The sequence below is a fragment of the Lutzomyia longipalpis genome, chromosome 2, assembly GCF_024334085.1.
Source record: "Lutzomyia longipalpis isolate SR_M1_2022 chromosome 2, ASM2433408v1".
Taxonomy (NCBI): domain Eukaryota; kingdom Metazoa; phylum Arthropoda; class Insecta; order Diptera; family Psychodidae; genus Lutzomyia; species Lutzomyia longipalpis.
This window is the reverse complement of record NC_074708.1, coordinates 11,558,619-11,574,426: the sequence shown is the minus strand read 5'-3', so window position 1 is coordinate 11,574,426 and position 15,808 is coordinate 11,558,619. Positions and strand designations below refer to the sequence as shown.

Sequence of the window (15,808 nt, the reverse complement as noted above, 5' to 3'; positions counted from 1 at the left end):
TCTTCACTTTATTCGCCCATTTGGCGGGATGGTGGTTGCACGTGGAGAGGGTGAAATGGCAGCATAAAAACAAAACACTCACACAAGGGCTAAAATTGGCGAGGCTCCCAGAGAACGCAGGAGGAATGGTGAATGAATCTCAACCCTCGAGAAATGAAAAATCCCCACTCTGTGTTTGCCAATCCCCACCAGCAAAAACACTTTCCGGGCAAAGCAGTAATCGCCCCCGTGGGACACGTTCTATTTTCCATTTTAAGGAACTTAGGAATTAAGTGAAGGGATGTCAGATGGTAGAGAATTTGGGGGTAGAAGGTCCTGCTTCGTGGAGATCTGGCTTTTTTTTTCATTCAAAAAATCCATTACCCACCTTTTTCGTTACCTATACACAGATATGATTTTATTTGGGAGAGAGTGAGCTTTTTACTATTTTTTTTTAACATTATGTATCTACATTTATAGGGGAGTTGCTGAAAAGTTGATTGATTTATTTGATTTGATAAATTTAGATATTCATGAAATTTATTTGAAATGAACCCTGAGGCAAGCAAAAGTATTCAGTTATTTTAATAATTGATTGATGCATTTGGTTTAATTAATAATTTATATAGTCAGGTTAATGAAAGTGAGCTTTTTGACATATTCAATTTTAGCTTTTTGAGATTTTGGTACTTCTATTTTGTGACTTTAAGCAAAAATTATTTGAACAAAAAAAATATTAAAGTTATGATTATTTTCTTGCGAAACCTAAGGAAAAGTTAATGTTTTTTTTAAAAAAAAATTGACCTAAAAAATTAAAGCAAATGATTTGATTTAATTAATCTGAATCAAGAAAATTTTTATTTTTATTCTCTTGCTTGAAATATTTATACAGTGTTGTAATCAATCGTTGCAAACTATTTTAAAATAAATGAAAGCTTAAACAGAGCTGTGCTAATAAACATTTCAACACTCCTACTGAATACACAAATGAACAGAAAAAAAATATTTTAGCGTCTTTAAAACCTTTATATAAGCCAAAACTTCTCCTGATTAGCTCAGTTAATCTTCTGTGAAGCTACAAAAATGCTTAAAATCGTTTTATTTCTATCAGTTTTGGCTGTATTAGTGATTTGTAAGTTTTTGGATATTTGTTTAAGGCAAGATTTTAATTTATTATTAATTCCTATGACTTTTATTGTTAAAAGGTGTAGCAGCAATGCCAGGATCCAATGTTCCTTGGCACATTTCACGAGAGGAGCTTGAAAAGCTTCGTGAAGCTCGAAAGAATCACAAAGCACTCGAGAAGGCAATTGATGAATTAATTGACAAATATCTCTGATTTAGAGGAGCAAGGAAACTTCAAACCAGACTTCAAATTTAGCCTGAATTTTTTAATTTGGAAAATATTGAAAATTCTTAACAATTATTTGTGAAATTTAAATAAAAAAATGAATGTCAGAAGTAAATAAATTTTAATATGTAATAAATTTAGTAATTTCCAAACATCCTATATTTTTGGTTTTGATTTAATAGTGCTTCATATCAATAAAAAATCTCTAGAAAGTCTTTAGGAGGTACTAAAACTAAAAATAGTCATACTGCGAGACACTACTGTACTAGACCTTACTCAATAAGCTAATTTAGTTGTCATTAAGATTGACCCAATAGAAGGAATAAATAATGAATTCTTTAGTGAATCAATTTTACCCAGTCTTCCCTATATCAGGCTCCACATACTTCCCAACTTGATAGCAGCACATTTGAAGCATGAACATGAATTTGTCTTGTGAAAACCCACACCTTGATCACCCGTTGATGGTGCTTCACCCACATACGGTGAGAAAGCACAAATGGGTGTGGGAATTTGGGATTTTGGGTTTATAAAGCAAACAACATTGGGTATAGCCCAGAAGCATATTCAGCGACCCCCCGCTCCACACATTTGTTGCCTCCGCCACTGTAAAAAGGCTCTTCTCATACCTGAGCACCTAAAGGAAGGTGTATGGTGTTTTTAGAAGCTAAAAGAGGCACCCTTTCGCCATCTCCGTGTAATGGAACGGGTGAATCTCTCATACGGTGATGGACATGAAATGCCTCATTCTCATTTTCCTTTCAGCACCCCTCCCCCCCCCCCCCCAAAAAAAAGCTTCTCAGTTTTATAGCGTTGGGAAAAGGGGAGTTGGGGGTGTGGGAGGGCTGATAAAAATTCAAAAGTTTGTGCAGCAATTTTTCTTACATTCACACTCTGCTGGGTCCATCCCTGCGTCGGTTGCTCAAACGTCTGCTGGTGATGATGGTACTGGTTGTGTGGGTGATCTGCCACTGTAAGCAAAAATTTTTGATATTTTAGGGAAACATCTCGCGTGGTATCAGAGAGTAATAAATATTAAAATATTTATGGGGGATGTTCTCTTGTCGAGGAGGGCGGGAAGGTAGAAGGGCAACAAACGAGAGAAACAAGTGGTAATGAAGGGGGATCTATATAGAAAGTATGGAAAAGAAGATACAACGTAATGAGGGTTATTGGGCAGATTTCGTTTTCATGAACATCCGCATCCTTGTAGATTTTGAGGAAATAGCCTGTTGCTCGAGGGATTCTATACTATATATTGATTTTGCTTTGGAGATAATTTACTGTACGTAATACTTTCAGTAAATAAAACTCAAACCAAATACATTTAGGATGAGTGTAAAGGAAAATGTTTTTCTTTTTTCCCGACATTTTGCAGGACTTTTTTTTTAAGGAAAAATTTTCCTGTTAAATGAATTCAATTTGGGGAAAAATATCAAAAAAGAAATTCCCTTGCGGAATTGTCCATAAAGTATGGTAGGATTTTGCAAAATTAAGCAGCATTTGCAATAGCGGGAAAGAAGAATAAAGAAAACCCAAAACTCTGCATATTTAGCTCAATACGAACCGTACTGTGGTATCACATCTGGGTCCTTTTCATCCTCACTCATGATGGTGCCGGCAGACGTATCCATCGTAGAGGATGCTTTTGATTTAACATCTGTATGCTGCCATCGTGGTTTTTGGCTACCACCGCCTTTCTGCATAATGTCCATTCAAAGTGTTTCGGGGTGCATTTTAGACGACAAAAAGTTATTGCAATGGTTGAATTTTGGGTGTGTACAAATCCGATGACATCAGCAGAAACAGCCGCAGTAATTTGGTGTGGGTGATAAAAAAAATACATACACATACTGATTTTTTTTATAGATTATACATAAAAAAAATCCTTTAAAATATTTTTTATCTACAAAATTTAAAAATAAATCAAAAAAGCTTTTTAAAATTCAATCAAATTATTAGACTAAAGCTAACCTAAATACCAGCATAGAATGTAAGTATTCAAGACAGGAAATTCGATCAATTACCTAAATTTTCAAATTCATCAAAACCCTAAATTTTCACGATTTTATCACAAATTTTGATTATAAAGTTTATTGAAAGTTAATCAAGAAATATCTATAAAAATTTCAGCAAGTTTACCTGGTTTTTTTTACAATATTTACAATACAAATGAGATGTTGAAAAGCACGTAGAAGCTTTTTTTACTTTGAAAAAAAAAAGATATTTTTTGTTGATCATAAAGCTTTTTTGAATATCTTTATAATGGAAAACGAAGATGCATTTTTCAATGTTACCCAAAGTATTGTTCAGGAATAAATGTAACCCTTGAGGGGTAAATTAGATCATTTTCCAGGAACAATTTTTTTTATGAAATGTAGCAAAAACATATGAAATTTTAATAATTTTTTTTGCAATTTTTCAACCACATTGCTTTAGCTTTTTCTTCAAAGTTTGACACCCAATCTCGAGTAAATAATTTCTGTTTATTTAAAAATTACTTTAAAAAATTAATGAAATCTTCAGAATTTATCTTTAAATGTAAATAAATTAATAAAAATCAAAATAATGGATTTACTTCCAGCAGTGTAGAATATTTTGAAAATTTGTTTTGCCCCCTTCGTGCTTTTAAACTCTCTTGCGTAATCTCATGAGAAAATTCATCCTATATGAATATTCTCTCTGTGTGAATTCTCTTTGTCACCACAGTGAAAATTCCCCCCTCACACCCATTGGCACAAATCCCACTTATGTTTGTCTATAAATGTATGCTTCGAATTCATGCTGGCTTTCATGTACATTATGCAAATCCCATTTCATCTCACCTCCAATTTTGCGCCTCCGCCACCTCCACTAAATACAAAGTTGGCCCCCGACGATGGGGGCTGAGATGTCTTGGGGGTACGTCGGCTCCGCACACAAACCACATAGCATATCCGCAGGATAATTGCCACACAGATGACGATCACAGTTATCACGGCACCAATTAAAACTGGTGACATCTGAAGGGGATTTTGGTGTTCTGCGTGTTTTTGCGGAGAGGAAGGGAAGAGAAGAGGACAAAATAAATCCCATTTAGTTTCCATTCCCCTCACCATTGTCTTTTTCACCTCCCCACACACAGCCCCAGAAAGTAAATCCAACCACCCTCTACCCCTGGGGAACTCCTGTCCAATCTTCTTCGCGCGCGCTGCTTTATCTCGTCAGCTAAAAGCTCAGCATGAGCTTTTTTTTTTACATACATACTTTCTTCTCTGTACAATTCGCCTCCCTCATCATCATCTTGTTTCCCAAATGGAGACAATCAATTAATAATTTTGTCGGGGAACGCAAAAAAAAAACTGAGAGAACCCTCCTTGAGATTTAAATAAGAATTATTTTCGAGGGTTCTCAAATCCTCTTGTGCTTTATTTCTATACCCATCCGCCTTTCGGCATGAAGAACCGCCGCCTCCATGGCAGGAAATCCCAGCCCCATCTACTCGGGGAAAAATCTTCTCATGCTATATTATACAAAATGTTACCACACTTCCTAGAGGGATCACAAAGTTTTATTTGGCCACTTTTGTGTGTGAGAAATCGCCCTTAAAGTTGCGGGTGGCTAATTGTATGTTGTATATTGAAATGTGAGCATTCAATTTCGTGAATTATTCTGTTCTTGGTAATACCACAGGAATTATTTTCTCTCACACAGAAACTTTCCAAGAAGTTGGACACAAAAAAAACTTTTCACGCTTTATTCGCTCTGGCCTCCATCAGTGTGCTAACAAATTTGCAGCTTTTTCCCTCAATTGCGCGCCCTGCCTTTAATGGTTGAGAAAATATCTTAATTGTGTTGAGCTATTTTTCGAAATTAGGTGCTTTCATTTTTCTTTTTTTTTTTTGCCTTAAATAGGATGCTTAAATACTTGAATTTATTTATACATTCAGAATTTCTTTCTTGAAACCTCAATGATATTTCAATTAATTAATATATGGTGAGGCAATAAATAGATTTCTTGTGAAATGTTTATAGTATTCAAATAAAAACAAATATAGAATCGCACAAATAAATTTGATTGTTTGGTTTTATTTCAATTCTCTTCATTCTGCATCGGGGGTATGTTAAAAAGATTTATGCTTCAATGCACAATAAAAAATTGCATTTTGGAGTGTACACAGAAGCTGTGCTTCTTTGAAGAAAGAATCACAGCTAAAAATATATGCATACGAAAGTTTGAATTGAAAGAATATTTTATGATTCGAATAACGCTGAAAAAATATCGATTTTTATAGAATATTTATCAATTTTTCTTTTAATAATATTATTTTTTTATTTTGTTATTTTATAAAATTTGCAAATTTATTTATTTAAAAGATTTTTAATTATACTTTATTCAAATTATTCTTACACCGAAGCTCCACCCCGTAAACACCAATGAAAACATTTTACTCGATTTTATTAACCAATCTGATCTCTTATTTTAAAGAAAGGTTTTTATCAATTTACTTCTGCTTAGTTGTTCTATCCAAAGGTAGATTCTAGTTAAATGAACTTTTGATTAGGCATAGCTATGTATTTCAATTGAGCTAAAGTTCAAAAGCTTCGCTTCAAATTAAATTTGTTTTATGTTCTTTTTAATATATTTTTCCACAAAAAAAATTTTTTGATAATTTTTTGAGCTATCAGTGAGTAAAAAATTGATTCTAAAATAAAAGAAAAATGCAGATTTATTCAAAACTATTCAATCTGCATAAATCATTCTCTTGTTCATATTTCAATTCATTTTTATAGTGACCTATAGCAAATAAAAAAATCAAATCATAAAAATCCATTAGCAGGAAAGACTGACAGATGCTCTTTTTTATATTTTGAATTTACTACCTATTCTAAAATCAAATCAATGCTCGATACATAAAATCAGTAAAAGAAAATCTTTTTCGATTGTGACATGATAATTTGCCCAAATCGACTAATAAATTGCTTATCAATTCGTTTTTTTTTTGGGGGAAATTAAATTTATATTTGCACCTAATTCCAGAAAACAGCTTCACGAAATTTGGCATTATCTATTCAGCACGTTCCTCAAACATCCTTTTCGCTGGGATGGCTTGTCGAAAAAGGAAAGGGACGATATGTATTTGGGAAGGACAAGTACATAAATTTTAGATAGACAGGAGGTTTAATTCAATTGAAATATGTCCCATACTGTTTGGGTGGGAAATGAATCAAACATACGCGCGCATTTTCTGGGTCAGATCTATACCAGCGTCGGAGTAACGAGGCCTCCGTACCAAAAGTGGGTGCTTTTCACCAGAAAACCCCCCACCCACACTCCCTCTCGCAGGAACGACTTACCCTTGGTGTGATCAATTTAATTTGCATACCTGTCTGTTTCACACGATTGCCGATTTGTAGTTTGGGCACGGCAGCACCTTGACTTCGACCTTTCTGATTGACGGCAAATACCCTGGCTGCCAGTGTCTCGTTCTCCGCCGTCATCAGCGACGACAGTGTTTCCAGTGAATCCAGAATGAAGTAGGGCTCCTCTGAGTTTGTGAAGTTTAATCTACATTTTATGGTGAAATATATTATTACAAAGTCTCGTGTATGTTTATGTTAGTTTGAACTCCTGAGCTAGGGGATTGATGTGGAAGGTGCTTTTTAGGGTGGCTCCAATCTCTCCCCTCATTCCTTAAACGTTTACTATAAGCATTTTACAACACACACACACTCGCAATATGTCAACTTGTCCCCTTTATGAAAAGTTTTATCACATCATCACCAAAAGCTCGCGCAGATAGTTTTATATATAAAAAAATTCTTAAGAATTCTAGGTCAAGGAAGTAATAAAAATTAAACATAAATCCATGTTGTATGCAAAAAAATAAGTCTCATCATACTTCTCCGGGGTATTTAACTCCATAGCTACCATAATGCTTAATCTTCTCTATTTAATCAACAAAGATTTAACTATCCGAGCACTTGGTTCACAACCATAAAATACTTTCGTCATTATAATGAAGCTTCTATGTGGAGGAAAATAACTCCCCTAAACCTATTTGAAGATTAAGTTGCCATATTTATCATATCTACGTAACAAAAAGTTCCCGTTGTCTCGACAACCCTCTCACGGGTTTATGCTTAAATTGGGGGTGGAGCCTGTGGGAGCTTTTTGAGGAGGGTGAGAGAGGATGGTAGGAAAATTGAAGGATAGCAGAGAGATGTAATTGTGTAGTTAGCACACATACGGTAAATTGGTTGGGAAATTATCAAAAGATGATTGATGAGGGTTGTGGGTGTCCACCCCGTTGGTAGAAACAAGGCTGCGGCAGTGTGTATGGATATGGTTCGGAAAGTTCATATGCCGCATACGAAAAGCCCAAGAAGAGGATGGTTTTCCAAAACTTTCAATGGCAGCTTCCCTCTGTCCACATTCACTGTCGACAAGTACAAGACTTTGGGTGCGAGGGATATTTGTCCTGGAAAGGGGGTTGTGTGCAAAAACCATGAAAATGGCTTGCACAAGAAGTTGGCCCATAAGGACTCGTCTTGTGCGGCGAGGCTAAGGGAAAGGGTGGAAGATGAAGAAGCCAATATGTGTTGGTGAATAAAATGGGTTGGGATGTTGCCTGTATAAAATCAGGAGTCAGACTTTTGCCTGGCCCGTCCTCAACAGAAGAGTCATAAATGTAAGCTTCTGCTTGCTCTCATAGTGTCGGTCAATTATGGAATATTAAACCGATGTCATTGTACCCTCCAAGCTAAACGGTAGAGAGAGGTTATTTTACTTCTTCCGTTTTGGGGTTTTTTGTCATGCACACATCAACTTGGAATCCTTGTCATTTCAACCCCTCCGTTTCTACACATTACAAACTTCCACCACCGCTCCCATATATCCTTTCAAATATAATGAATATGACAATGAGTTTTGCAAAGGGAACAACGAAGGATATCAACTCCATACTCTCGCAGTTAATATGGGGAGTTTAAAGTACAAAACCTCAATGTCGGGGATGATTAAATTTATGCACAAAACACAGCTTGGCACATACGGACGTTTGGAGGGATTCCTTCTGTAATTTGGAGGGCGGTGATGATAATAAATAAATATTGTACATTATATACTAAATTGGTACATTGTTTTAAAATCCAACAAATTTGCAATGCAATGAGAGGGCTGGATGTACGTACAACATACACAGGTACCCCTCCAACATAAAGTAATTCCCAAGGAAATTTATAGACAGTCTTGAATGAAAATTTATTGCTGTGCAATCGATAGTACAAACCGAATATAGGAACAAGCTTATGCTAACAGCCCCCTTTAGCTCACAGTGGATTAGCACTCAATTAAGATATACACTGTATTAAGGCGGTGTTCCAGATGTTAAGCCAATTAGAGGCAAACCCCATGTCGAGATCAAGAAGCTGGTTAGAGTTTTTTCGAGTTTCCAAATCTTGTAATTTACAGATTTTTCCTATTTTCGGCAAGAAATTCTATTTTGGATGAGACGTTATTATTGGGTTTAATTTTAAGGTTTAAGTTTGATAAAGAAAATGGTTTTCTTGTCATGTTTTGATGTCAATCACCAACAAGTCTTTAAATTTAATTTTACATTTTTATTTTCTACGATAACTCAAACCGATTAAACAATTAATTTATTAAACTCATATAGAAAATTTTTGATCATTCTTTTTTTTTAATGGAAAGTAAAGCTTCTTCTTCTATTTTAAGGTCTCAGATTCTGAAAAAAAATTCTCAGATGTTGTAATGATTTTTGTACATATAGGACATGCACATAAAATGTAGGGGATGATGTAATCGCATGAATCTCAAGAGAAAAATGAAACTCGATATGAGAAAAACTTGAAAAGTGATATCTTTTGCAATTTGAGCGGCCTTTTCTCCCCCGAAACTTCCTGTGAACCACTTTCAGCTCTACTTTCATCCTCCCACTTTTTCACCCCCCCCCCCATATTCTCACACTAATGATGGGCTCTTTTGCACCCCAAACCACCGTACTGTATACACAGATAGAAACCTTGGACAGTTTTGACATGCTTATGAATATTTGAGGAGAACGTAATGTGATGAACATCTATCTGGAAGATTGCCAATGTGCTGTTATATACACCGAGACACATGATCCCCATCTCCCCATAATCATCCCTTAGCGCGATGCCCTCATTTGTATACTCTCTAAATCGATAGAAACTGCACCAGAGGGGGTGATTCACCCCATCTAAATATGGGGGCGAAAAGTCGAATGTGGTGAATTTTCGGTGGTGTCTATAATTTAATACTTGTACACAACATTTCTAATTTAAAAAAAAAACATTAACAAATTGCTCGATAGGGAATGCGGAAGGTTAAAATGCATGCATCAAGTAAAATATCACATCGACCAGCATCCTCCCATTTACCCACAAAAGGGGTGTTGTGATCTCAATGTGTATATGCGGAAAGTCTGTCTCTCTCTCGCATTCTTGCAATCATGACACGAGAAGGCCATTGGGGAAGTTCAACGAACATACCCCGGCGAAACTTTAGCATATATAGACATCGAGTGAGAATTATTGTTAAGCCATGCTCTTCGGTAGTCATGCTGCAACAATAGGGTGAAGTGGAGGACTTTGCGAGAGATAATTCATCACTTCGCACATTCCACCACCCAACCTCCCCCATACCCATTTTCCGCATTCTTGCACCCAAATGTTTCGAGAATGGCGATATTGGACTCCCACTGAGCAATCTGCAAATATAATTTGTCATGGACGAAAAAGTGATATACATAACAGATAAAACAGGATGAGCCAATTGAGCTACAAACAGATTTATCAACTGTAGCATTGTAGCTCATTCATTGTGAGATTTGTTGGTGGAAATTATACATATAAATCCTCGTACTACTAGTTGACTATCTTTGTTTCATTTTCTTTTATTGAGAAAATGGTTTTACTACGATTTTTTTATGCTATGTTGATCATACCGTCGTATGAGGTTTGTTTTGAGGTTTTTGAATTTTTCCCTTTTACATTATTTTTCTAATTTATTTTAATCTGTACAAAGAATCAATAAATATTAAACAACAATTTAAGTTAAGTAATAAAAGTTTAGAAAATACTTAAAAATTGAAGTAAAAAAAATACATGTACTTTTATGAAATATATAGCGACGTTTTAAACAATTTATTCTCATAATCGAGAACTTTTAACACCTGAGAAAAAACAAAATTAAATTTTAGTTTTGGAAAATTATATATAAAAATAACCCTATACTACAGTATATAGGGTATAATATGCAATATAAAATTATTTAGTGAATCATTTTACAAACCATAAAGGAATTTAGAAACCAAAATAAAGGGAATTTTCAATTAGTGGCCCCATAAGATCATAATTTGAGTATATCGCAGCTATTCTCTCAGCTTTTGAACATAGTTATTCTGTAATTAACTTGTGGTCATGGCATAACAACTTATACAACATGCTACATCCTTCACCCATATAACAAGCAACATCCAAAAGCTGGAAGCTGCGCCAACGCATACTTACATACATACTATATATAATAGCTTAATATCGCGAGTGCTTTGTCAAGTTTTATGACTAGAACATGATAGAGTTGTGCCATTCGTTTGCTCTCTGTCGCATTCTAGGGTATGGGGGTGTGAAGTAAATTTGCGAGAAGTAATGTAATCTAGCTCTTCAGTTTCACCCGCCCAAAACGAGGATGTCTCCTTGCAATCTCACTCCTCCATTCGCACCCGAGAACTATTCACAATGTCATACACACGAAAATTTGCGCCATGGAGTTGTGGGGAGACACAGTGGGTGGGAATTTGGGCAGGGGGTGGATTTAAGTTATATGGGAATTTAGAGGGGGTTAAGGGGATGTGGGGGGTTCTCCTGTGTGAAAATCGGTGTGATGTATGTGTGAGATTTCTGGATGACGGTGGGTATACGGAATCTGCTGGCTTGCCATTCATTGTGGCGCGCACAAATCACATACACCACTTTCCACTTTGTCATTTATTTCACTCTATATCTCCCCGCTTGTTACACTTGAACCATCATACCTTTTGCCATTGCCCCGGCATTTCCACATTCAACCCCTAGCTGCCTATATTTGCATTCTCTCATGCTGACTGCATGCATGGGAAAATGCAGGAAGGGAAGTGGTATTTACCTCGTGCGACCCGTTCTCTGTGAATACAACTCGAGTACAAACACTTGCGGCAAACCGCCGTCATATCCGGCAATGCACTGTATCTCCGTAGACACTTGCGTCTGATTGTACAGCGTACAGTTGCTCACTGCAGATGGGAATCCTGTGTGTGGGCGGGTATGATATTTATTAACCAAAAACGGAATTAATAATTTATTGTGTTTTCATGTCTCCCACCCCCGACGCCCCAAATAAAATGGCCCACATGCACCGGCCACGTCAGCATGGACAAAGCCATGGGATGCCGTGTATGTCATGGTGAGAAATTCATCTTGAAAAGCTGACCAAAATGTAAATTAAAATAGGTATAAAACCATTATGGTTAACCCTAAATTTTAGTTTCAAAAACCCCAAGGAGATATTCTTATCTGATTCTTCTTGCAATCTCTCTATTGTATATACCTTGAAATTTTACAATAGTACTTTACAGTTTAGAAAATATATATTAACCTACATAGATCTTCCTTTTGTGTTATGCATAGCAAAGGTTTGAGGAGTTTATTTAAATTCATTCTAAAAGCTATGAGGCAGCTTAAACAATACATCTCACATTTGGCCATCAAGGTTGGAAACCTTAATAAGCCGGAAACGAGGTAGGAAAGTTTGTGAAAATCATCAGATGAACAAAAAAGTTATTTAGGATTATCACTCTAAAGGAGCTTTTTTAGAAAGCTCTAGTAATCTTCTTATCGAAACTAGAAAATTGTTCTAAATCGGTTTTTTACTAATCAATCGGTAACTTTCATATCAGTTTTAGAGAGGACTAAAAGCTTACTGAAAAGCTTTAAATATGTAAAATTTAGAAACAATTTTATATTTTAATAAACAAATTGATTATTTAGAATTGGTTTAAGACTAGATCGGAAAAGCCTTAATGTGTTCAAGATTGGGAAAATCAACCATTAAAACCAAATTAAAATAAAATACAGATAAAAATGAAAATTTTAGTACAAAACAAAATTAAAAGCTTATATTTTAAAGCTCTTAAACTTTTCGTGATTTAACAATGTAAAGTATGGAATAAAATTTCTTTAAATCGTCAGCAAAATCCCGTGAAAATACTCGGTCAGTACTACTTCAGGGGGTGCATACAGGTATATATAAAATATTTTGGCGCTACGTCCCATATAGGAACAGGGCCGGCCACCCTATATGATGTTGTTGTTCTCCTTGCGGAGAAGTAGTGGGCGGCCTTGCTAGATACTACCACGTGTGGGCCATTTTACGGATAGGAGTGTATCAATCTCCTGATCCAACCGATCAACGTGATCTAATTGCACGTTGGCGGATGGGGCGCGTTGCCGGGTTCTGTATTCGAACCGGCGACCTTTGGATGCGCACTCAAGCGCTCTATCCACTGCACCCCAGGCCCACGTGCATACAGGTAGTACTGTATAAATAATTAATAATAAAACAAACCTGCTAAAACAACTTGGAACATGCATGGATGAGCCTGTGAACCGATTTCGCTGATTCCCCAGCAGGACAACGTTCCAAAATCCTGTGAATGAATTTGGTAAAGGGAGTTTCAATTTAATTAAGACACTACATTGCTTAATGTATAGCTTATGTATTTATTTATGTATATATGTATAACAAAAGGAGGGTAGACAACTTCGTTAGAAATGTTGTGTAAGATTGATCAGATTTACAGCAAACTCTTATCGAATTATATCATTTATACCTTTACTCCATTTCACCACCACCTCCGCCCATTTCTTTCTAACAAGCTCAGCAGTGAAACCCATCGCCCACCCACAATTTCCCAATGGACTTTTACCGCTCCACACTCATCTACTTTATTTCTGCGTGAAACTCCCGATGAAACATAAAAGTCACAACAAGCCTCAACTTTTCCCTCGTCAGCCCGACCCACACATTCGAAGCCAATTCGGCGTGCCGGAGAGGACTCAAGTGCCAAATGATAAAAGTATCTCAAGAGTGAGACACTAATAGCACCACGGTTTCTCATGGAGCTTTTCGCCAATTAATTTATTACCTCGTAAATGTGTCCGGAGTTATGGTGGAAAATATTTGTGGAAGCTCACAGGGGGTGGTGTGGGGGTGTGTGTAGAAAAACTCCATCACATTGCCGAAATGGTTGGTGGTAGGAGAGCAAATTTTGACGAAGGGCAGACGTCATGAAGAGTTTATGATAGTCTAGCTGCTCATTTTATTATGGTTTAGTTGGGAGATTATTGGCAGCTGTCGTTAGGTGGTTGTAAGTAAAAAAAGAATCTTTTGTTAGTCCCTTTAGTTTTCGGTTCAATATCATTCCCCTTGAGACATTTTATATGGGTAGATGGGGTAGGTGGGTAACAAAACAGTTTACAGGGCTAATCCTTTCGTGAAATAGGGCCAGGTATATATTGTACTTTACTACCACTTATCACTACACACAATTCAATACAACGATGGACCCCACTATGTTGAGGGGGGAGGGAGACACAAGAGAGTGGTTAGGCCCTAAGAGGTCACCAATACATCTTGAAGGGGATGGAAGGAAAAGCGATATCCTTGTTGTACGTCAAGCATGAAGCTAATAATGTGTGTGCGATGAAAAGAGGGGGTCTCGAGGAGTAAAAGATACTCAACTGTGTGTGGTACATGGGGAGAGTCCTCAACTACGATTCCCAATATTATGACGATGGAATTAAGTGCAATCGTAAAGAAAACCATAAAAGCCTTGCGAAGAATGAATGAGGAAGGCGCGCGTTATCCAATATCCTCCTCCTTTTTTTTACTTCCACATTTTCACCCGATGGGGTCTTTGCGGGAGGAAATTCACCAAATAGAGGTAAACTGGATGTAAGGAAAAGCTTTCCCAGCTAGCCTCGTGTGGCTGTGGCTCCTGTGGCTGCTACGGGGATCCACAGTAGCGCCACCAGACAGTCCCAATTCGTGGCTCTTTCAGTTTTTGCCGTGACCGAAATTGGCGGCCACAGGGGACCCACGAATGGTTGCAAATTGTGACCATGCAGAATTCAATGAATCTTGAAAATCGTATTTCACGTATTTAACACCAATTTAATGTAACAGAAACTTTATAATTTCAAATAGAGATTACTTAAAAATCGATATCAATCGGAAAAGTATAGAATTTTAAGAGAATTAAACATTTTTGTAAAAACGGCCACGAGAGGGTCCCAGAGCAGCCACAGCGGGGACGAGACGTTTACAATTTATGTGGAATATTAGCAGTTTTTTTAGCTTTTTCTTGAAAATAAAATATCTGGGCATCTTTAGTATGTTGATAACAACTGATAAATATCATTTTATCTAAAATATAAAGAAAACAATTTTTTTTTAATCAGCCACAAATGTATAGTCACAGGGGGTCCCCTTTTTTTTTGGTTCGTGGCCGCCCTGTGGCTCCTACTTTGGGAAATTTCCCAAAATAATTTTTTGAGCCACCACCGCGGCGCTAGTTATGTTGAGATATTTCTGTGTGAAAGAGAAGCACGTAAACGTCATATTCCTATACTCTTCATACACATTAGCGTAGATTACTTGGTGACAGACCCAAAACGCATTAGGGAGACAAGGATAGAAAAGTGAAACAAATATATATCCGCAAGCGATGCGCGAACCACGTGGACGGCCACTACGCGGTCACCACACGGCCACAGCGATCCTAAGAAGTGCATGACGTCACAGCGATGCTTCTCACTCACAAGATCAATGATTCTCCGGGAGATCAATGCCAAATGAGTTTAAAATAAAAATATTAGAAAAAAATATTTTTATATTTTTGAATTAAAATATGCTTTTACATTAATTTAAATAATTAAAAATTATCCGAAGATACTTTATTAAATTTTTCGCGTTTTTAATTCCATTTTATCAATGCTCTCTTTAATTACTAATTATATTTTTTGTGATCGTTCAAACCAAAAATCATAGTTATTCATTTTTTAATCAGAAAATAAATTATCTTTAAAATAAAAACCACTCAATCGATATTTAAGTACGTTCAAGAGAGAAAAAAATATGTTTTACCGCACCTACTAAATAACAGGTTAAACGTAATTTTCAATCTTAATCTTAGGTATGAATATAGGTAAAAATTTTAACACAAATATTACTGTAAGTATTTTCCTTTAGTTGAGACAATTGCAGGTAATAAATTGGTTTTATGGTATTGTACTGCCGAAAGGCTTAGTAGGGAAAACTAAAAGATTATGCTCCAGGTAGCAATTCGAGCAGCACTTGGGCATCAATGCATATGTTAATATTGGAAATACCCAAATGTTTTGCAAAAAAACTCT

The 15,808-nt window shown here is 36.3% G+C and overlaps 1 protein-coding gene across 5 annotated transcripts in view; it reads right to left on the bottom strand.

Moving 5' to 3' along the window:
- LOC129790672 (hemicentin-2) overlaps window positions 1–15,808 on the bottom strand; it is a 129,192-nt gene that overhangs the window by 6,851 nt on the left and 106,533 nt on the right. For 4 of the 5 annotated variants that reach the window (XM_055828313.1, XM_055828314.1, XM_055828316.1 and 1 more), the window contains 6 exons: window positions 12,960–13,041; window positions 11,502–11,643; window positions 6,697–6,878; window positions 4,156–4,352; window positions 2,898–3,030; window positions 2,216–2,301 (listed from right to left, as the gene is read on the bottom strand). In XM_055828313.1, the coding sequence (XP_055684288.1) occupies window positions 2,216–2,301; window positions 2,898–3,030; window positions 4,156–4,352; window positions 6,697–6,878; window positions 11,502–11,643; window positions 12,960–13,041 (822 nt within the window). The remainder of the gene's footprint in view (window positions 1–2,215; window positions 2,302–2,897; window positions 3,031–4,155; window positions 4,353–6,696; window positions 6,879–11,501; window positions 11,644–12,959; window positions 13,042–15,808) is intronic. The other variant, XM_055828317.1, reaches the window with a different exon arrangement.